General features: G+C 35.1%; 1 protein-coding gene across 6 annotated transcripts; it reads left to right on the top strand.

The window, feature by feature from the left end:
- The first annotated feature begins 241 nt into the window (after nt 1–241).
- On the top strand, nt 242–21,848 carry LOC126763487 (protocadherin beta-9). 6 transcript variants are annotated; one of them, XM_050481069.1, is made up of 6 exons: nt 242–642; nt 941–1,421; nt 14,324–14,625; nt 18,810–19,853; nt 20,517–21,225; nt 21,277–21,848. In XM_050481069.1, the coding sequence occupies exons 2-6, from the start codon at nt 1,355–1,357 to the stop codon at nt 21,537–21,539; spliced, it is 2,385 nt and encodes a 794-aa protein (XP_050337026.1). In that variant the 5' UTR covers nt 242–642; nt 941–1,354; the 3' UTR covers nt 21,540–21,848. The 6 variants fall into 6 exon arrangements, with proteins under 6 accessions (XP_050337026.1, XP_050337017.1, XP_050337034.1 ...); XM_050481060.1 differs by having other exon boundaries at nt 242–822; XM_050481077.1 differs by lacking the exon at nt 242–642 and adding an exon at nt 1,847–1,947 and having other exon boundaries at nt 1,332–1,421; nt 20,520–21,225; nt 21,289–21,848.
- The last annotated feature ends 609 nt before the right edge of the window (nt 21,849–22,457 follow it).

Below are 22,457 nucleotides of genomic sequence, written 5' to 3'. Positions count from 1 at the left end.
ACGTAAAAATATCAATTTTATCCATAAGAATTTTAGTTTTCCACCGTTTGGTACACAGCCTAAGTTGGTAAAAATTTCAACTAGTTGTATAGATATGTGTGTGTATGTGCACACACTTAAGCCGCGCATTCTCTACTGGTAAATAAACTGCCGCATTGAGCCGTAACCGTCAAGTTTTGAAGCAAGAGGGTATTTCTTGTTTAGTTACAATACTGATATTTAGTCTAAGTATTCCGAGCAACGGTGCAGCAACGGTTTAGAAAGTGTGCTGACAAATCGAACTATTTTCTCGAATATTGTTTATTTAATTTTTAAAACAACCCACATCCCGATTAATTTTATTTGTGCGCATTTTTTTCATATATGTATATTAATATAAAAATGAGTTGAGAACGAAGTTCGCAGAACTCCTTCACCGTCTTTGCCGAAATAAGAGCGGGCAATATGAGGGTGCACTTTTTGTGACACGTAATTCGAAATTACAAATATGCAATAACTTATAGCCACTTTTGCTTGCCGCTCGGTCAGTGTTTTCACGACTACACTAAATGTTGAAAGTGTTCCAGGTGAATGACTCTTTTGAATGCTATCGGCTTCCGGTCAAGCCACCCTTTGACTTTCGTCACGACAACGTTGTAATGTGTACGTGTAAACACACATTTTTATGTACATACATATGTATGACTGCTTACAAACATATGTAGTTATCGCAAATGAAAGAACCCTGAACTAAGGTGGTGTTTCTTAAGTTTCTGACCATTCAAGTGAAGCAAAATTATTTTTATTTCTGATGAATTATGGTGCAAAACGCCTAATATTGAGGTACAAGTTAGAGGATATAACAAATCTTAAATTTTAAATGTGTACTTATGTATGTATGTGTGAGTGCATTCGTATTTGCATTAAAAGTAATTATGTTGCTCAAAACTCCTTTTTTTAGCTGCAATTGCTCATTGTAACTGTCTATAGATAGTGTTGTTTCAAATTTATTTGTGTCCATATAAATTATATGTAAAAAACTCAAAAAATTAAGAAAGTTCGAAATCATATTTTGTGCAGTGAAGTTACAGTCTTGATTATTGAGAAGCAAAAATTGTATTATAATGATGTGTAAAGGCAAATACCACAAAAACTAGTCATAGTTTTTTGCTCGCAACGAAATTATAATCAGAAACAAATATGCTCCACCAAAAGGACTGCTATGCTAATGCACAATACAATTTAACTGCCATTAAAATCAGTAGTTTTAATCGACACAATAAAAAGCAACGACAGCCTAAACAGTTTCTGTTATCAAGGAATCCGTGACTGTAATCACTCCGAACAACAATCTTGAATTTACTTTGAATTGAAAATGAGGATTACTTATCAAGGCACAATTCTCTTATACGGCGCAATTTTAATGTTTCTCAAATTAAATGGTGAGTTTTTTAGTATTCACACTTATGTTTGTATAGTCAACAAATAGTTCAATTCAGCAAACTCTCAAAAAACTAAATATGAACATGAATTTTCACTTTAATTATTTTTTCGACCTTATTTTTAGCTTTTATTTTACTTATATTTTAAGGTTTTTTAATAAAATTAATCCCCGAGATTGTTCTGAGCCAAGAATATAACACGCCATAGGCGCAAAGGCGAAAAAACTATTAAAAGGCAATACTTTAAATAATATAATACTTTACATATTACATACTTATACTTTACATACTTATGTATACTATCTTCATTGAAATCGTAAATTGTAAATATAGATTATGTTTGCAGCGTTAGAGAATAGGACTAAATCCTAGCACCTTGCATGGTCGAGTACCTTACAGACTTTACTTTCATCAATTTTCTGCAGGATTTAAGGCTGGATATTGTTCATGTCAATCGATTACTTCACCTCCTTTGTCCGGAGCCCCCCAGAACCACCAGCCACTGTTTTAACATCATTGTCAAAAGGTAGCATAAAAACACATTCACACCATAATGCATCCACCCGCAAGTAATCTTTAGCGTAAGTAACCAGAGACTTTTTATACTCTTGCAACCAATTGCTACAGATTTTTGTAGTTTTTTTCACCTAACGGTTGTACGTATCACCTAAAACTAATCGAGATATGTGGATATAGTGTATATTTATAAATGATCAGGATGACGAGAAAAGTTGAAATCCGGGTGACTGTCTGTCTGTCTCTCCATCCGTCCGTTCGTGCAAGCTGTAACTTGAGTAAAAATTAAGATATCTTGATGAAACTTGGTGTGCAGGTTCCCTGGCAGATGGGCGTAATCGGACCACTGCCACGACCACAAATCGCTATTAACCGAAAACATATAAAGTGCCGCAAGTAAGCACTTAATTACGATATAAAATTGTAATTTGGCACAGGAGATCACGCAGTAAGGGAAACCTGTGTGTAAAAAATTTTGAAAAAGTGGGCGTGGCCACGCCGTCTAATAGGTTTAATGTACATATCTCCTAAACCGCAAAAACTACAACAACCAAATTTGCTCATCTCGAATATTAGAAGAACTTCTACCAACAGTGTGAAATTGGAAGATAACCCCGCTCACTCCCCATATAACGGTACTGTTAAAAACTACTAAAAGCATAACAATAAATCCAAAACTAATTACGCCAGAGACATTAAATTTTACCTCCGAGATGGTATGAATAGGCTAAATGAGAGCTGGTGTGAATATTAGACAATGGACGTTGTACAGCCTACTTTTTGGTGAAGTCCCATATCTCGGGACCCGACCAACCGATTTCGACTTAGTACGTATAATTTTTCTAAAATTCTTATGTTACAGTGTGAAAATAGGCAAAATCGGACAACAACCACGTCTACCTCCCATATAACACAATTTAAAATTCCATTTGATTCTTTCAGTTTACAGTACACAAATTAAGAATTAATTAATAGAACGGAATAAAATTTTGCAGTAAAAATTAAAGTGTGGCGGCTTTTTACCCAAAATTGTCTAAATCCAAATAAAATTGTTCAAGACCCTAGATACCGAATATGTTCACCCCATTATTTATAGTTGACCTTTGACCGAAAATATCGGTCAATGTGTGAGATATATAATTGAAATTCAAGGATAATCCTTCACTGACAATGGTATGTCTGTATGCCAAAAATTTTTCGAATCGGGCCAATATTTCACTGAGCCCCAATATAGCAAATATAAAGATTTTCAAATTTCCAGGTGACTTTATGCTGAATATATCAGCCAATATTTGAGTTATCTCAATGAAATTGGGAGAGTGTGTTTTAATCGTGATCTTGTGAGTTTACCTTTGTGCCAAAAGTGGATAAATTTAAGCGAAAACTTGACCTAGCCTCCTTATAACGATTACCAGGATTTTTGAACTTTGATTGTATGTGGGGTACCTTAATAATAATAGTTAATGGATAATATCTGGTAGATACTAACCCAACTCCCAAAAATACATATGAATATCGTTTTTCCAACAAATCTTGTGCCGAATTTGTCGGCCAGTGTATGAGTTATATAGAGTATATGTATACTTATATAAAACTTCTTAGATTCCTATCTTCTGGTTTACTTTTTACATCTTAAGGTATTTCCCTGGCTTTAATTTTTGCAAGTTGCAAGAGTAGAAAATGTTCGGTTGCACCCGAACTTTGCTCCTTACTTGTTAGTTTTATGGATGACGCCTTTATTCTTTTAATCCAACTAAAAATTAAATACATGAAAGATCTTACCACTATGCATGATCATTTTATTGTGCATGATGATCAAAGCGCCATCAATTTATGCTAAGTCGCATGTGTTAACTCATTCCTAATTAAGACGGTCAATAACAATATTTATGGAAAAATTGTGTTTGGTTCCGATCGTTTTGGGGTCTTCAAGATAAAGAATACAATGCCTAAGATGAGGATAGCCACATTACAGGCCTTGTTGTCAGCTATCTTTTATGTCATCAATGTATTATAAATTCATGAAGCTCAGCCCTGCAGTCATCACAGACTCAGAATTGAAAGTTGTGAAGGGTAATTATCTGAAGAATGTCTTCCAATGGCAGAATCTTATCACGGCAATTTGCGACATTATTGTCTTCAGAAATTCTGCCATTGAGCTTGAAAAATAATAAACTTTTTAAAAACTATTAGGATTTTTTTTATAAAACAAAAAAAAAATCTATTAGTACGTTCACGTATTATTATACTTGCATAGCAGCTATACTCGTATATGCCCAACGTCAGCTTTACAATTTTACATATACGTAGTTCGGGATGCAAACGATGCATCGGTGTTTCTGAAACATCGATGTTTTTGTCAAAAAGCATCGATGTCTGCCATCGATGTTGTTATTCTAAAAACATCGATACATCGATGTTGCCTGGATCGATGTTTTATGGCGATGTTTTTTCAAATTTTACTCCACATCTTTGCAGCACTTTTTCTCGGTATTAATGCGAAAACATCTGCCTTGAAACGCTTTAGCAAACTGCCATGTGTTTTGTTGTAAAATTCGTTGGTTAAATGTGCACTTGAATAGTACTGAGAGCTCGCTTATGAATTAATGCGAAATAAGTTTTACAAAAAATCGAAAATACATATGTATGTATCTATTTCGTGCTATGTGTGTTAGAAGTTGTTTTTGAGCGTTTAATATAAGTTTTGTTTCGAATTCATCTGTTGTCAATCACAACTTTATTACAGGTGTAGTGAATATAAAATGTATGTAAATAATTGCGTTAGACGTTTAAATATGTACATAATATTTCAGATTTTCAAAGTGCTGCTTTCAAAATTAAAACGCAAGGTCTGGAGCTTCTTTATAAGAAATTCAGATGCATCCGCCACATGCAAACTCTGCAACAAGAAATTAAAAACATCAGGTAACACGTCGAATCTTCGCTGCCACGTTGAGAATGTACATAAAAAGGTATTACTCGATCAAGTTGATAATGCAGAATGCTCCTCCAAAACTACGCCGGACTCGGAACCAAAACAGCGAAAAATTTCTGAAATAATTAACATATCACCAACCGCTGGGACGACAGCGTCAAGTGAGTTATCCGACAATAGTAATAATAAGATTGCATGTAATGAATCGTCTCCTAGTACATGTACTCCATCAGTATTGCAAAATAAATCGGATCAGTTGCCTGCGCTGATTCAACCTAATGTGAAAGACTTTTTTGAGCAGGTCATAAGTATTTCCTACCAAAATGACCCTAAATCAAGGAAAATTACTGAAGCAATTGTAAAATATACATATTATAATGGACAACTAGCCATTTTCCACTGTAGAACGAACAGGTTTTCTGCAGATGATGAAAGAACTGGTTCCACTTTTTAAAGTTCCAAGTAGAGAAACAATAAAATTACGAGTGGATGAAAAATATGAAGCGCTGTCTTCAATTTTCAAAGAGTATATTCGAAAGTGCGACAGTTATTGCCTAACGTATGACATATGGACGGAGACAATGAAAAATCAGTCGTTCCTTGGGGTAACAATTCATTTTTTGGACAATTTACGTTTGTTGAGTGGGACGTTAAGAGTAATCGAACTGCACGAAAGTCATACAGCAGCTTATTTAGAAGACTTATGTTATAAACTTTACTTATGTTTAAACTTTTCAACGAGTGGAACGTTTGCATAAATAAAGTTTCTGCTTGTGTAACAGATAATGATTCAACCACGATGAAATTAAATAGAAGCTTGTTTGGCGAAAAAAATAATACCCTTCCAAATTTCATAAAGAATGCAAATAATGGCGTTAGTACGTCGGAATCTTCGGATGAGTGTGCAACAGAAAACCCGTTTGATATTTGGAGCCATCATAAATAGTTGGCCCACCAAAATATGAAATGTAAGTTTTCCAATTTATCTGCTATAACAACAACGGAAGTTGAAGTGCAAATGTATCTTGGATTAGCTGTTGCTTCTATCAATCAGAATCCAACAAAAATGTGGGATGATATGAAAAATGTATTTCCTGAATTGTATAAACAAGCTTCCAAATATTTATCCATTGTGGCTACTTCAGTCCTTAGTGAACGACTGTTTTCTAAAGCTGGAGCAACGATCACACAGCAAAGGAATCGCTTGACAGGGAAAAAACTTTCCAAATTGTTATTTTTAAACTCTGTTTTAAATAAATAATTTGTTGTTTGTTCAAAAACTATATATATCTTTTATTTATTGAGAAAAGGTTTTAATAGGTAGCTAAAATATATATCAATTAATGGCGTACTACTGTATTTCACTTATTTATGGTTCTGAAATAAGCTTTTTATCTTCACTAATAAAATACGTTAAAAAAGTTCAAAAATCCATCGACGTTTCAATGGCCGATGTTTTTGATTTCGATGTTGTTTGAAGAAACATCGATACATCAAACCATCGATGTTTCATTTCACGATGTTTGCATCCCTATACGTAGTACGTACATAGGACACTTCGTTTATGCTTCAAAAGATTTTTCTAAAAGTATTTAACAATTTTTGTGAGGAAAGAATTAGTTCATTTATATATATGTAGTATGTATGAACAAGCTTCAAACGTGAAAATACATATCAGTAGAATGTAAATAAGTTATGTATTTTTATACCCTAAACAATTTATATTAAATTTGTCATGAAGTTTGTAACACCCTGAAATTGACGGTTCTGCGACAAGAAGCCGGAAACTCCCGAGTACATGTTGCTAAACTATACAGCATTCTGCAGACGCAGGATAGGAATACACTTTAGTACACTTTAATGTATCAGTGTTTTGAGTCATTCTGACAAGGGCAGCAAACAATAGAGGTTGCCGAGCAAATCTCAATTTATGTCTATTTATCTAACACCCAGAATAGAAAGTCGGAAACCCTAAAATATAGACATTTACCATATAAATGACGAACGTGGAGCATTGAGTCGATTTATCTTTGTGTATATATGCCAACAAGTGTCTCAGTTTTTAAGATATCAATCTGAATTTTTTCCTCGGAACCGCCGATATAGAACCACTTAGCATGTAGCTGCCATATAAACTAGCCGAACAACATCAACTCCTGGTATGTTTTGTGTTTGTGAATGGTGTTATAGCTTCGGTGCGACCGAAGTTAACGTTTTTTCTTGTTTTTATTGTTTTCCATTTAAAACAGTTACAACAAGTAAGGAAGAGCTAAGTTCGGGTGAAATCGAACTTTTTATATTCTTGCAACCTGCAAAGATCAAACACCGAGACATAATTTCAGGTGCTGACAAAGCTTTATGTTAAGTATCGTCCCGATTTTATCCATTTTTGCCAATATTTATCCATACCTGGCACATTCTTAAAAATTGTTCCTTGTTTCTCATAAAGTAATCTTATGGAGTGAAGTCAGACGGATGTTCGAATATACTGAAATTAGTTATATGGCAGGGTCAAGTTCTCGCCCAATTATATCTGCTTTGGGCACAAAGATATACTGTTATGAGCTAAACATGTTCTGTAATTTTGATTTGGATAACTCAAATATTTGGCGATATATCCAGCATAGTCACCTGGAAGCTCGAAAATCTTTATATAAGGTATATGGGGGCTCAAGTATTGACCTGATTCAACTCATTTTTGATACACAGAATTACTATTGTCAGAAAAGGATTCTCTTGAATTTATATTGTATATCTCACGCATTGTCCAAAATTTTCGATCAAAAGCCAACTATAGATACAGGAGTCCACATATTCAACACCTAGTGGCTTGAACAGTTTTAGTTGGATTTGGACAATTTTGGGTCATAAGGTGGAATACTTTAAAGGAATTATTAGCGTAAAATTTTATCCCGTTATATCAATTACTTTTTTATTTGAGTACTAGAAGGAACAAGAATTAAATGGAATTTAAAATTGTGTTATATGGAAAGTAGAGGTGGATGAACTCCGATTTCGACCATTTTCACACTTTGGCATAGGAATATGAGAGGAATGCTACGTACTAAATTTATCCGAAATCGGTCGGCCGGGTCCCGAGATTTGTGCTTATTCACTTTAAATATACAGAAACGATACACAAAATAAATTTGAACGCTGAAAACTAATATTTAATATTTAGTTGGAAAACCTCTGTTAGTCTCAGCAGCTTGTAGACATTTGGGCATTGACAACCAAATCAACCAATTTTTTTTTTTTCAATCACTTTGGAGCGCGTTTTATAAGGTAAAAATATGTTGAAATCTGGGGACGATGCTGGAGTTTCAGCACTTTTGTCCAATTTCAGAGGGTCCATATTCATGTAAAATTTGCTTTATGCTTTGGGTTGTTTTTAGCGTATAGCTTAAATATATTTGCAATACCTATTTTTTTTATCACTCTTCTTGAGATTGTCCTTAAGCATATTTAGATACTTCCAATAATACATACAACCATCGATAAACACTGCATTTCCCACACCTAGGACAAACATACATACATCTCCATACCATGACTGAACTCCCGGCATGCATATCTGTACTATGTACTGTATCTTTTCCACACAGAGGATCACGTATACTTTCTATTCGATCCGTTCGTTACAAAAAAGTAATTGGAATTGTCAAAATTTTTAATATTTGGATTCAATTTTATTATTTTGTTATTTAAATGTATACCATTACTACTTTTTGGTAACACAAAAAAATGCTCCTCTGTGGTGTTGAAAAAAAACAGATACTACCAAGCTGAATTTTACTATATGTATGTATATACCGCACAGTCTCATACAGACACATTGTTTTTGATCGCTGTACTAGTACTCGTAACACCATAGATCTTTCAATGCATAATGCAACGCATTGCCAAGACATTTTCCAACTGGGTAACGTACGAGAAGTACATATGTATGCCAGATATGTTACATATGTATGTGTGTATATACAACAAATCTAAGTTGCAGGTACATTTGGTTACAAAATATCTAGATACAAGTTTATTGGCATAATAGTTTTGCGGTCACTTACGAGTATATACATATGTAGGTTCACTTAGGTACATTAAGTGTTAGGTACATATGTATGTAAGTACATTTATTACTTACATAAATTGTCGTGAATACCTCTGTTTGCATTTCTTCCATTTAGGTATCTTTTATGTGTTGGGAAAAACTACTTTCGTATAAATACTTCATACTATATGTATGTGCGTACATGCAAATACATACATACATATGTACACTCTTTCCTACCAATACAGTAACCACTGAATTATTGCAACTCATCAAATTCTGGAAGACGACTAAAATTTTTTACTGTGAAAACAATTTATTTTTTATGTTCTTCCAAAATGTTAAAGGAGTATAACTTTTTGTTTATGCAACTAATGTTTCTACGGTTACTTAACGGTATTGTAAATTTAAAATACGAAAAATGTTAATCAGTCTTTGCTTAGTTAAGATACGTCCATATTTAAATAACTCATTTCATTCTTTTAGATAATTTATACATAAATTTTACTTTATACTAGACTAACGTATGTACGTAAAAGGTGTTATATAAATAATGGGAAGAGTTTTCATGTATCTTGTAAAAACTCATCGTAGTTGCTCTGAGGATCACTTAAATTAATAACATCTCTACTAGCACTAGAAAGTAAGCGTTATTCTTACCGATTCAGGTACATGATTTCAATCTATAAACCACACTTGCAGAGATGTGTGGTAATCGATTAGCTACTGTGCGCCATATATTCATATACATATGTAAATACATTAAATATGTGTAAATTCTTTCTTATAAACATACATTTATACGCCTTAGACTCTAAAATGCTGGTATAACAGTTAAAAAATTTGTGTCACCAGAAATAATAAAAAAAACTGGAGCACTCTTCATGTAGAGCATATGAACTCCACTTAGTTTCAACATTCATAAAACAGATTAGATTATGAACTATCACAAATGTATGTAAAATTTAATACAATTTCATAAAGAAAGTACGTTTATTCTTCATATGGATTTTAAAAAAATATAACACATTTTTTCATTTAATTGTATATTTGTTGTTAATTCTGCATCATTAACTAAAAGTTTTAGATTTTTTTAAAATGACTCTGTTTAAGTAAACTAATCATACATTTTTTAAGAAAGTCGGATATTTGTTTGTTTCGTTCGTAATATTCAAAACAATTTGTAAAAGATTCCTCCATAAATGTTTTTTAATTAAAAGAAATTAACGGTGCTAAAAGCAGGGAGAAAATAAAAGCCACAGTAAAATTTATTTATTTGATATAAAATACAATTCCCACAGAAATTTTTATAATTTACCTTTCAGCTGAAACTAATTTATTGGACGGTTTATCAATATGCTAAGGGGTCATCTCAGTGTGACCCTCCGAAAAATCACTGATTTTCGCGACTTTTTTGAATGTGTTGAAATTAACTAATCTGCCCTGTTTTTTATATAAATAAATACTTTCATGACGAATACAAAACTATTTTTTTATGTTTATTTATTGGGGTTATAATAGCTAAATAAATTGTTGAAATGACACAATTCGCTATCGCGCTATGGAGAGATTGTTTGAAATTTGACAAATTGACGGCGGTTTGAACAAAAAGTATTGAATTTGGCCCTCTTCTTTGACAGGTAGAATTAAGTTAAAATATTCTCTCCAAATTGGAACTAGACATCTTCAAAACTCTTCCTTTGAGAGTGGAAACCGTTTTGGAAAACAACATTCTGAGTAAAACGCGTTTAAAGATCATCGCGCTCCGTTCCCCACTCTGTTCCCTTTCTCTAAGAAACGCTGTAGCGACCGTAATCATTTTAATTTCAAAATTTGAGAGAATGTTTATTACATATACATATACTATCCGATAATGCAAAAAAAAAACGATTTTTACAAAATTTCACACTGAGACGGTCCCTTAAAACTTTCAAATGTTTCATAAACTATTATTCCATACGAACATTAATATTATACTTATACACACTACGAGTACATGTACTTTACCTACAACTATTTCTGCACCTATTTTTGCATTATATAAATTATAGAATTCTATTATTTTCGGCACCAGCTAGTCGTTGTGACCGGACTGATGCATGGAACGCATAGCTGACGACAAAACACAAAAAAAATATTAGGGGTATTCTCTGCTCTTGCAAAACCCTTGCACGGTGCACGAATTACAGAATTTTCTACTTGGTGCAACAGCACAACAACAACCACACACAGAAAATTATTTGCAATGGCTGTAAAATATGTCAGACAAAACCCATGTTTATTTTCGTGCAATGAACGTAAAAATATAATTGCAACCCTGATTTAGCTGTCATTTTACATAAAGACATATTACTCCGATAAGTTGTTGAAGAAGGTAAGTTTTAAATAGATTTTATAATTTCTACTTATAAAGATTTGTTTCAGTTTTTTTTGTTAAGGATGAATGCAGAATTCACAATAGTCACAATAGTCATTCTCAATAAATTGACCGAATCAGCCGTTCATATATCTCTTGGCCTTGCATATTTCGGTATAGGATTTTTGCATTTTGTGTCATCGTGGAATCTTGCAAGAGCATGCAGATAGCATGACTTCACGGCAGCAGGATTGCAAATGTCAAATTTTTTTATACCATTACTACTTTTTGGTAACACTACAATATGCTTTTCATTGGGGCTGAAAATAACAGACAAAATCTGTCAATTCGCATACAAAGCTGAAACGTACTATACCGGACAGTCCCATACACACACATTATTTTTGGTCGTTATACTGGTAACACCAAAGCTGTCAAAAATTAAAATACACACGTTCTCATGGATACAGTTATTTAGACGACAGCACGACTTCACGGCAGCAAGCTTCCAATTGCCGCCGTCGCTAAATTAAAACCATTTCTAATTTTGACGAAAGCAATGTGGTGTTGCCTACAAGTCAGACGTTATTATACCAACAGAAGCATACTATAGCTCTGATATACATACTTATGTATCATTTGTAATAACAATCGATGAATTAAAACAAATCAATCGACCTATTTACTTATTTTTTGCACATAAAATTTCACTTTCAACAAAATATTTAAATTTCATTCATGTGAATAGTTTTTGTACGGCAACAATGAAGCCGGCTTCAAGACGACATTTGCAGACAAGAAAATTTCGATGTCGTGCAATCGTCTTTTTGTTCAAATCGTGAAAGTTGCATGAAGTTTTAAATAAGTGCACATGCTTAGTAGAGCATATCGTAAGCGAGTTTCGAATCAGTGCATTTGCAAGTGGTCAGAAACAAGCCTTGGTAGAGCACTTCAACCTCTTTTCTCATTTCTGAAATAGGAATGTGAAGATTTGCTTTCAGTTAATAACAATATAATTTAAAGGTACAAAGTTTGAGATCTGCAAGATACTCTCACAATATATAAGAATTGAATTGTAAGACTAGTTCTTCTGCTTCTTTACTGGCGTAGACACCGCAACCGCGATTATAGCCGAGTTAACAACAGCGCGCCAGTCGTTTCTTCTTTTCGCAACGTGGCACCACCTGGTCTTTCCAACGGAGTGGAGGTGTTCCTCTTCCTCTGCTTCCCCCGGAAGGTACTGCGTCGAATACTTTCAGAGCTGGAGTGTTTTCGTCCATACATATGACCTAGCCAGCGCAGCCGCTGTCTCTTAATTCGCTAAACTATGTCAATGTCGTCGTATATCTCATACAGCTCATCGTTCCATCGAATGCGATATTCGAAGTGGCCAACACGCAAGGACCATAAGTCTTTCGCAGAACCTTTCTCTCGAAAACTCGTAACGTCGACTCATCAGTTGTTGTCATCGTCCATGCGTCTGCAGCATATAGCAGAACGGGAATAATGAGTGAGTTATAGAGTTTCGTTTTCGTTCGTCGAGAGACGACTTTACTTTTCAATTTCCTACTCCGTTCAAAGTAGCACCTGTTGGCAAGAGCTATTCTACGTTGTATTTCGAGACTGACATTGTTGTTGATGTTAATGCTGGTTCCAAGATAGACGAAGTTATCTACGACAAGTTATGACTGTCAACAGTGACGTGGGTGCCTAGTCGCGATTGCGACGACTTTATTTGATAACAGGAGATATTTCGTCTTCCTTCGTTCACTGCCAGACCCATTTGCTTTGTGGTCCGAGTGGATGTTAGGATATCGGAGCGTACGCACGTCCAAAACACTGGAGATATATCTTCCCTCTATCACAACAATCAACACTTTTGAGGATGTTTCCTCGTGGAGGTTGAATTTACCGACTGTTGTGCTAAAGATACCTTCCTTGCCCACCCTGGCGTTAAAGTCGCCAAGCACAATTTTGACATTTCATAGGTGCGCTCATAGAAGGCATCTTTGGACACATCGTCCTTCTCTTCCGTCATGGCGTGGGCGAAAATTAGCGATATGTTGAAGAACCTCGCTTTGATGCGGATTGTGGATAGACGTTCATCCACAAGGACGGCCGTGATGTCAGCCTTCACTCTAACGAGGACATCAACCAGCTGGGCAGCTGAACCTTCCCAATTAAGGGACCGGGCGTTCCAGGTGCATGCCCTCAAATCGTTGTCCTTATTTCGTTCATGGTCGTCATCAAAAGAGCGGTCTCTTATCCGAGGCAGTTGGTAATCTTTCATTTGGGGCGCTTTTTATGTGGCGGGTCCCAAACCCAGCGCACAACCCTGTGAAGGGGGTGTTTCGACTTCTCACTTTAGCTCGCCTTCAAACGGATGTTCTTAGGCTACCCAAGGGATACTTGGTCAAAGACCAGAAGTCGTGAGCTGCTTGAGCCATATGTAAAAGAATCGTTTCTTGCCACTCCAAGTGAATGACGATCAGAGAACTTTCCTCACTTGGGTAAACTTCTACACATGACTTCATCCTCCTATAGCATATACATAGCTGAACGATCGGAATCTAGTGCTGGTATGGAAAACGATTGTATTTGACAAGATATATTCACGAAATTTGGTATAGATTATTTTCTAAGGCAACAATGTAATATACGAAAAAATTGTTCAGATCGGTTAACTATAGCATATAGCTGCCATACAAACTGAATGATCGGAATCAATTGCTTGCATGGGAAACTTCCTCAATTGACAATATATCTTCACGAAATTTGGTATGAGTTACTGTTCATAGAAATAATGTAATATCGGAAGAAATTGTTCACATCGGCTTACTGTAGCATATATTTGCCATACAAACCGAACGATCGGAATCAAGGGCTTGTATGGAAAACTGTTCATGCCCCTAGATACCGAATATGTCAACGAGAGAGAACGAGTACCATATGGTGAAGGTGGAGGTATTTTAGCACCACTCTTAGAGATAAGAAATTAAAATACGAAATATGTATATAAAATATGTAAATTTTTATTATTCTTTTAGCCACTACTGGTGCAATCTTGGATTCACGTTGTTATCTTGAAGGTGGCGGTTCAGCAGAGAGCTTTCTCGCCAATGAAGATCTGGAAGTGGGAGCGATTATTGGAAAGCTACGAATAAATGGAAATCCCGAAATAGAAGGTGGTGATATTGATTTATCTCTACGCGAAAAAGACGCTCCAATCAAAATAATATCAAGCACCAAAGATTTGTCTCTATCTGTGCAATTGGACAAGGAAGGAGTTGTGGGGCCCTCATCAGTTTATGTAAATGTTATTTGTACTCGTCGTCGATCTGTTGATCCGGTAAGTGCTTGTCCTACTCGTATCAACCAAATTTTTTTAATACTTCTTATATGGATGCATTTGAAAAATAAGTTGTGTACGTACATACGTATAAAGCGTAAAACGCACGAGTATTTTTATACTCTCGCAACAAAGTTGCTAAAGAGAGTATTATAGTTTTGTTCACATAACGGTTGGTTGTAAGTCCTAAAACTAAAAGAGTCAGATATAGGGTTATATATACCAAAGTGATCAGGGTGACGAGTAAAGTTGAAATCCGGATGTCTGTCTGTCCGTCCGTCCGTCTTTCCGTCCGTCTGTCCGTCCGTCTGTCCGTCTGTCTGGATCGGATAATAACCACGCCCAAAATCACTAAAAGTGCGTTAACCGACTAACAAAAAACGTCAGAAACACTAAATTTTATGGTGAAATCGGTTCACAACCACGCCTTCTTCCAATATAACTCTATTTTAAATTCCATCTGAAGCCTTCTCTGCATAATATATATATACATTAGGAAATGAAAATACAATTCAATACTCAAAGTACACAAATTGATCTAATCTAATTAATTTTACAGCAAAATAAAAAAATATGTAAATGATTATCACTTTATCATGCGAGAGTATAAAATGTTCGGTGACACCCGAACTTAGCCCATCCTTACTTGTTCTAACTGCCTTCAATTGCAATTTTTACCCACATTAGCCGTTACGTCGTGCTTAACTTAAATATTATTTCATACTGTATGAGGAAGTACTATTTTGAGAAAATTTAATTTCCTACAATTTTTTCACACAAGTTTTTCGATAAAAACAGCCGCTTACTCAATATTTTAATATGTTAAAAGCGTGAAAAATCGAAAAAGAAGTGCTTAAAAAAAGTAAGTACTCAAAACTAGGAGCTCAAATTATCAGAGATTTTTTTTTCAGCATAACAAACAAAATTTTCATGTGTCCGTGAAGGAATAAAAAAAATATAAATGAAACACCCAGTGTATATTTTATACAAATATGTATGTATATTGATGTATTAAATTCTAAGTGGGTCTTGTGTTTCATTTCATTATTTCATTCATTTATTACCCGTGGTAATTTACATATACATACATACATATATGTCGACAGCATATGGTACACAAACTCGTGTCGTATCTCGTGTCGGTAGTTTACATTCACACTGACAACAAGCCTTATACTTTGAAAGTTGTTTCCAAAGCTAAACAATGCGGTGAAAGCATAGATTTTTAAGAAAGTTAATTTAGCAGAACACTTTTATAGACACACACTCTATATACTATAAATGTATGTACTATATGTGTAATATAACATATGCATGGAAATAAGTATACAGCGCACGATCGAAAACGTGAATTATATAAAACCAAAATAGTTCACATTTGCGAAATGTTCACGTTTTCGAATACCCAAAAATATTAAGTTAATATATGCATATTTACACATTTAAATTCACATTTTATTATTGTTTCGTATAAGTAGTACATATTAATTTCTACTTAATGGATATGTTAGTTATTTAAAAAAATAAGTAATCTTTTTTGTACTTTCTGTTTTTTTTAATAATTGAAATACAGCTTTGGTCTTTAGGAGTATCAGTACATTTACATCGTTTTGATCGACGTCTTCATATTAGCTTTATTAAAAATTTCAACTGCTTCATTTGGTTTAATTTTCCCCAGTGTCTCTGAGATGCTGTCTTATGCTGTCTTCGTCTGATTCGTCTTGTGGTTCAATCGTCGTCCGCATTATCTACCTCAATATTTTCCTTCTTTTCACGAGTGGTTGGTAACTTATATATCTTTGAGCATTTCTGCGGACAAAAAAAACCTCAGGATTGAAACTGCGCAGGAGATCGATTGTGTTGCTCATCAAGGAGCGAAGTTCGGCTTCCCATTTCTCTTTTAAAATGACCATCGGTATACTATCTTCAGGACATCATCGTTTTCGGCAAAATTAAAAATATTCTAGCTAGGGTTTATTTACTCACATGGCTCCAAGCACTTTCCAAAAGATTTATTGCAGTTCTTGTTGTTAGCTTCTTCATTGAATGCAGAAAATTAGATTTCGTCGCTACTATTGAAGCTAGCTTCTGTAGAGCAGCTGACCAAGTCAAATCGGTCATTTTCTTTTCGCCTGATATTCCATCGCTATCGTAAAATTCAGCTTCGTTTTCCTTTAATTTTGAATACAGGTTTTTGTTTATTTTAGCATTAAAGCACTTACTGACCTGTTCTTATTTTGCATGCGAATAAACCAAGCTTTATTTATACATCTTAAAATCACTTGTCTTTTACGCTTAGAACGTCACACCGACCCTTTTTGTAAATGACCGAGAATTCAGCTGGTTTACCGTCATGAACTCATTTTTACGCACTGCATTTAATATGAAACGCTTCTTATAAATCTGGACTGAAAATTGTAGCGCGTTACAAGAAACCACAAAAAAAGAAACGTAGTTTACTATTAGGAGTATTCCCAAATCCAGAATTATTTAAGGTCGATGGCAGAATACTTACAAACATTGAAACTTTTTTTGTTCATGTTTACCTACCTTTATGCCGCGACGTCTGAATTTGGTATCTCCGCAAAAGTATTCGTCTATCTTAGAACCAGTATCAACACCACCAACAATGTCAGCCTGGAAATCCAACGCAGAATAACTCTTGCCAACAGATGCTACTTCGGACTGAGTAGGCAATTGAGAAGTAAAGTCTTCTCTCCACGAACGAAAACTAAATTCTGCAACTCACTCATTATTCTCGTCCTCCGATGTGGTGCAGAGGCATGGACGATGACAACATCTGATGAGTCGACGTTACGAGTTTTAGAGAGAAAGGTTCTGCGAAAGATTTATGGTCCTTTGCGCATTGGCCACGGCGAATATCGCATTCGATGGAACGATGAGCTGTATGAGATATACGACGATATTGACATAGTTCAGCGAATTAAAAGACAGCGACTACGCATTCTGAGAAAAATGCGTTTAAAAATTGTCTCGCTCCGTTCCCTACTCTGTTCCTTTTCTACAATAAACGACGTAGCGACCGTAGTAATTTAAATTTGAAAGAATGTTTATTACAGCGTATACTATCCGATATGCAACAAAAAAATCGATTTTTCGAAAATTTCACACTGAGACGATCCCTTAAAGTAACAAGAAATTATAATTTGTAATAACACATTGTATCAAGTTCTCTTTCAAAAATATAATTGCGTTTTTCACCAATTAAAATTTTCTTTCATACGAGTTAGTCGGGTATAGATTATCGCCTATGAATATTAGAATAAGGCGTTGCAAACAACTTTTTTCACTATATGCTACACATGGTAAATTTTTTTTTCGTTTCCTAACGTTGTACATGTGTTCCTTACAGCTCTGAGGATGTCGATATTACAGATATTCCGAATCGGGCTGTTTCCCCGCACATAATACAACATATAAAATAGCCATGTGTATTCACGAAATTTGGCATACAGGGTTTGTTCGGAAACTTATAGGACTGATTTTTTTTCACCGCGACTTCGAAACGTGCGCGAACCGAGAATGCAGCGTTCGTTAGAGCAGAAACTCGGTAAATCTGCGACAGAGACATTTGATATGATCAAGCTGGCTTACCCAGATGTTGCTTTAGCAAGAAGTGGTGTGTTTCGGAGGCAATCTTCCGAGTGGCACATGCTGGCGTTTCCTCGCCCAAAAAGGGAAGAATGAGCAAATCCAAAGTGAAAATGTGCTCATTGCCTTTTTTGACATCAAATGCATCGTCCACCATGAATTTGTTCCTCCTGGCTAAACCGTCAACGCCAAGTTTTACGTGAAAGTCCTCAAGAGACTGAAATGAAGGTTCAATCGGGTTCGACAAGACATCGCAGCCGTTTGGGAGTTACACCACGACAACGCCCCAGCGCACACGGCCATTTTTTTGCATTTGCATTTGCAACTCCTAGACGATGTTTTTTTCCAAAATAATAGAAATCCGGTACCAAACCAAATTCAACCAAAACATTCATTTCATTCAGGGGTGTACAATTACTTACATATATCACTGTAAGCTAATGCTCCATTTGCATTAATGGTGAAATAATAATTATATAGTTATATTACATATAATAAATAAATAAATTTCATTTACGAACTCTTCAATAACATGGACGATCAAAGTAATGATTTTCGTATTTTCTTTTCAGAGTTTTGTGATTCCGGTTAATGTACGCGTAATCGATGTCAACGACAACTCCCCGATTTGGATAAGTGCACCATATACCGTAACGCTTTCTGAAGTTACTGTATCCGGTACAAGAATACTACAAGGTGCACATGCAGAAGACGCAGATCAACCAGGTCCATTTTCTACAGTCGAATACCAAATATTACCCGGACCGTATTCGGATTTTGTCCAGTTTTTGAACCCTCTCGAAGGTACATTAGTACTAAAAAAGTCGTTGGACTACGAAACTATGCAAAATTTTACAGTGAAACTTAGGGCTCAAGATCAGGGTAGTCCGCCAAAATATACGGACACAACACTAAGAGTAGTGATTACAGATGCAGATGACCAAAACCCTAAATTTCAATATAACTCCTACACTGGAGAGCTCCCAAGCGATGGACGTCCCGGTGATTTAAGGTTACGTCCAGAACCCATAAACGCTGTGGACCAGGATGAAGGCATATGTGCTCCTATTCAATATACAATTGTTCAATCACAGGATACGACATACTTTCGAATAAACCCTCATAGCGGCATTATAACATTACTGACACCCATCGGCTATGCGGATCTAGTTAACGGTGCGACACTGGTGGTGAAGGCAACACAAATAGACAATGCCGATCGCTATGCCTTAACAACCGTTATGTTAACACGGCAAGGAGTGCGTTCTGATTTAAGTGCGCTGTCATTTGTGCAGCAAAAGTTTTTCATGCGAATACGCGAAGATACGGCTGTGGGAAATCGCATTTTAGCATTGCCCTCTAACAAACCGGGAAAACACTTAAAATATACAATATTGGATCCTGTAAATTCTCAATTTTTTAGTGTGGGTTCATTGGGTGAAGTAATATTAGTTAAGCCTCTCGACTATGAGAAGATGACAAAACATAATTTTCAAGTAATGGCAACGGATGGTTTGACAAATATTACTGCAGATATAACGATGCAAGTTATCGATGTAAATGACTGGGAGCCTAGATTTCGAGAGACACATTACGAGTTTGTGATTCCAAAGAACGTAAGTTCCAAGAGAAATCCCTAACCAACCAGATTTATATATGTAGTCCTTCCTGAAATTCCCTAACTAAATATACTCACATTACAGTTGGGCATCTACGGTACGGTTTTCTACGGTAAACTCCTAAACTACTGAACCAATTTGAGTAAAATTTAACACATTGTTATCATTTCGATCCAACTTGAAATACAGGATATTTTATATCTCAATTATGATAAGAGTAAAAACAATTCAAAAACAAAAAAAAAATATGATATAAATATTTCATTAAAATTTATTTTTTGTTAAAATTATCGAAGGTTTGGAATTTAGAGCACAATAAAATTGTAAAATTAATTTCTCATAAACTACTGGAGATAAATCGATAGAATTGTGTGAAGTCAAAGAAAAATGTTCATGCTATATTATAGATATTTTTTCACGGTCCATTTGTTTAAGTAATACATAATGGTTCCCTCCTAATAAACTGCTCATTTTGAAAATCGGTGATTTTGCGAAATTTCCCTGTTTCCTCTGAATTCTGTACACCCTTCTCCTAATCCTATATATTTATAACGTAATATCATTCAACATGATTATAGTTCTTGAACTCGGATTAGTCATTACATTTTAATCCGAAATATCTTATATTACCAAATTCTATTGTTTCTAAATACAATTTAGCAGGCTCTTCACTCGTCATCTGAATCATTGGAAGGTGTAATTGTTGGAAAAGTAGAAGCAGCCGATGGGGATCGTAACGACAAACTCGAGCTATCGTTGAAAGGACAACACGCTGGTCTTTTTGAAATAGATACGAAGGGATGCATTTACATGCGTCCTGAGGAGTTACAAGGGCTTAATGAATCCACAGTTCATTTAATAGCCACAGCAACTGATTCAGGGATTCCACCACGTAGTACCTCTGTGCCAGTCACTGTGACCATGGAAAGACTCGCAATTGCTCAAACATCTTGGAGTACCAGTTTCATAGGAATGTTAGGCATATTCATAAGTGTATTTATTATTATTATTATAATTCTCACATGTTACATAATCCACTCAAAGAACAAACGGCGAAAGGGCACACCACCTTTAGGACGAAATCGGGTCCACAGCCATGCACACAGCACAATGTCTTCCGCAAACTTAGTCACTCACGAAAAAATTTCCAATAATGGTACTGGAACTGTCGTCACGAGCGGCAATAGTGGAGTTTCTGTGCTGCATATGAAGCATGACGGTAATATATCAATGTCAAACCCAATTAGCAGTGGTCTAAATCATTCCGCAATTGGCAAGAGTCTGGCAACGAATTTGGAACATGAAGCTAAGGGTGATCAGGAGCGTGATCGGGAAAGACAGCGAGAAAGTTATGCGGCGACAGTAAGAAGTAAGTTCAAGTTTAGTACTGTTATGTAATTATTGCCAAGAGCATCATTAGTCATTCTTCCAGGTATAGTGTCACGAGCCTCTGCCAATGGGCAGTTGTACGAAGAAGATGAAATAGAGAATGACTCCCTTTCAAACAAGAACAGGGAATCAGGTAACAACAATAAAGAAACAGCGTGGGAAGAGTCAACTAGTTTGCAAAGAGGAGCAACTTCTATACCAAATTTAGACTGTAGTATCGTTAGAGCTTCAAATCTTCTGGCGGCAACAGAAATAATGGGTTCTTCGGAAAATAATTTAACTGTATATTTTTAGACATTTTGAAAATCAATCAAAAACTTTCTCTTAATCCTCCTTGTTGTCGAAACTGGAAATTTTTCGTAGTAATTGATAATTTTTAGATTCGTTTATTTAGTCATAGTTTATATATAATAATATAGTCATTTGAATAATAATCATTCTATGTCTTCAACGAAATTTCCCACTTTATACTTCCACATTCAAATTTTGTAATATGAAAACTAAAATTCACTGGCGAAGTACGTGAGTTCGACGGTAGAATTATATTTATTAGAATTACTTTTAATAAAAATCTGTGCCTGTGTATATTTTGAAAAAGCGTAAGTGGATATAGGATAAATGGGACGGCTGGAGCAATAAAATAAAACCGACAGAACACTGTACAGTAAAAATTCCAAAGTATTTCAGTTTAAGTCGACTTATAATTCTTTAAAATATGTCAATACTTATTTACATGTAAATATTTGCTCAATAATGTATCTATTTAGTAGTTATTAAAATACAAATTCTTGTGAACGAAAATTTAGTTGGTTAGTTAATTCTTACGTTAGTCAAGCATTAACACCAGATATAAAGAGATGCCCAACTCTCCTTTCACAGGAAATGTGAGAACCGCTCACCAGCGTTTGAAAAACTTCGCTACTCACGTAGCATTTCATTTTGCTATTGCTGCCGCTCTCACTTTGTCGGGAGCCATAGCATAACAAGTATGTGCTCTGCTTCGAATTTTGTTAGCTAAAAAACTAAACTAAAATCAAGAATGATAGAATACAAGATTACGACACTAGTTTACAGTTAGTTTTTTTCGGTTTAGCTCTTGACAATTCTTACAAAAACAAATACATTGTTCAACAATTTCACATCCACAATAAATAGAGTAGCATGTGTGGAAATTGTTCAAATGAAGAAAACCAGTGTAAGTGTACTGTTGTA

The sequence above is a fragment of the Bactrocera neohumeralis genome, chromosome 2, assembly GCF_024586455.1.
Source record: "Bactrocera neohumeralis isolate Rockhampton chromosome 2, APGP_CSIRO_Bneo_wtdbg2-racon-allhic-juicebox.fasta_v2, whole genome shotgun sequence".
Lineage (NCBI taxonomy): Eukaryota > Metazoa > Arthropoda > Insecta > Diptera > Tephritidae > Bactrocera > Bactrocera neohumeralis.
This window is presented reverse-complemented; position numbering and strand designations above follow the sequence as displayed.

Bases quoted from the DNA above. Each gene is read 5' to 3' on its own strand.
- LOC126763487 (XM_050481036.1), top strand. From the start codon at position 1,869: ATGTCAATCGATTACTTCACCTCCTTTGTCCGGAGCCCCCCAGAACCA. The intron at 19,854-20,516 runs GTAAGTTCCAAG...AATACAATTTAG, and splicing joins AGTTTGTGATTCCAAAGAAC to CAGGCTCTTCACTCGTCATC. The intron at 21,226-21,276 runs GTAAGTTCAAGT...GAGCATCATTAG, and splicing joins TTATGCGGCGACAGTAAGAA to TCATTCTTCCAGGTATAGTG.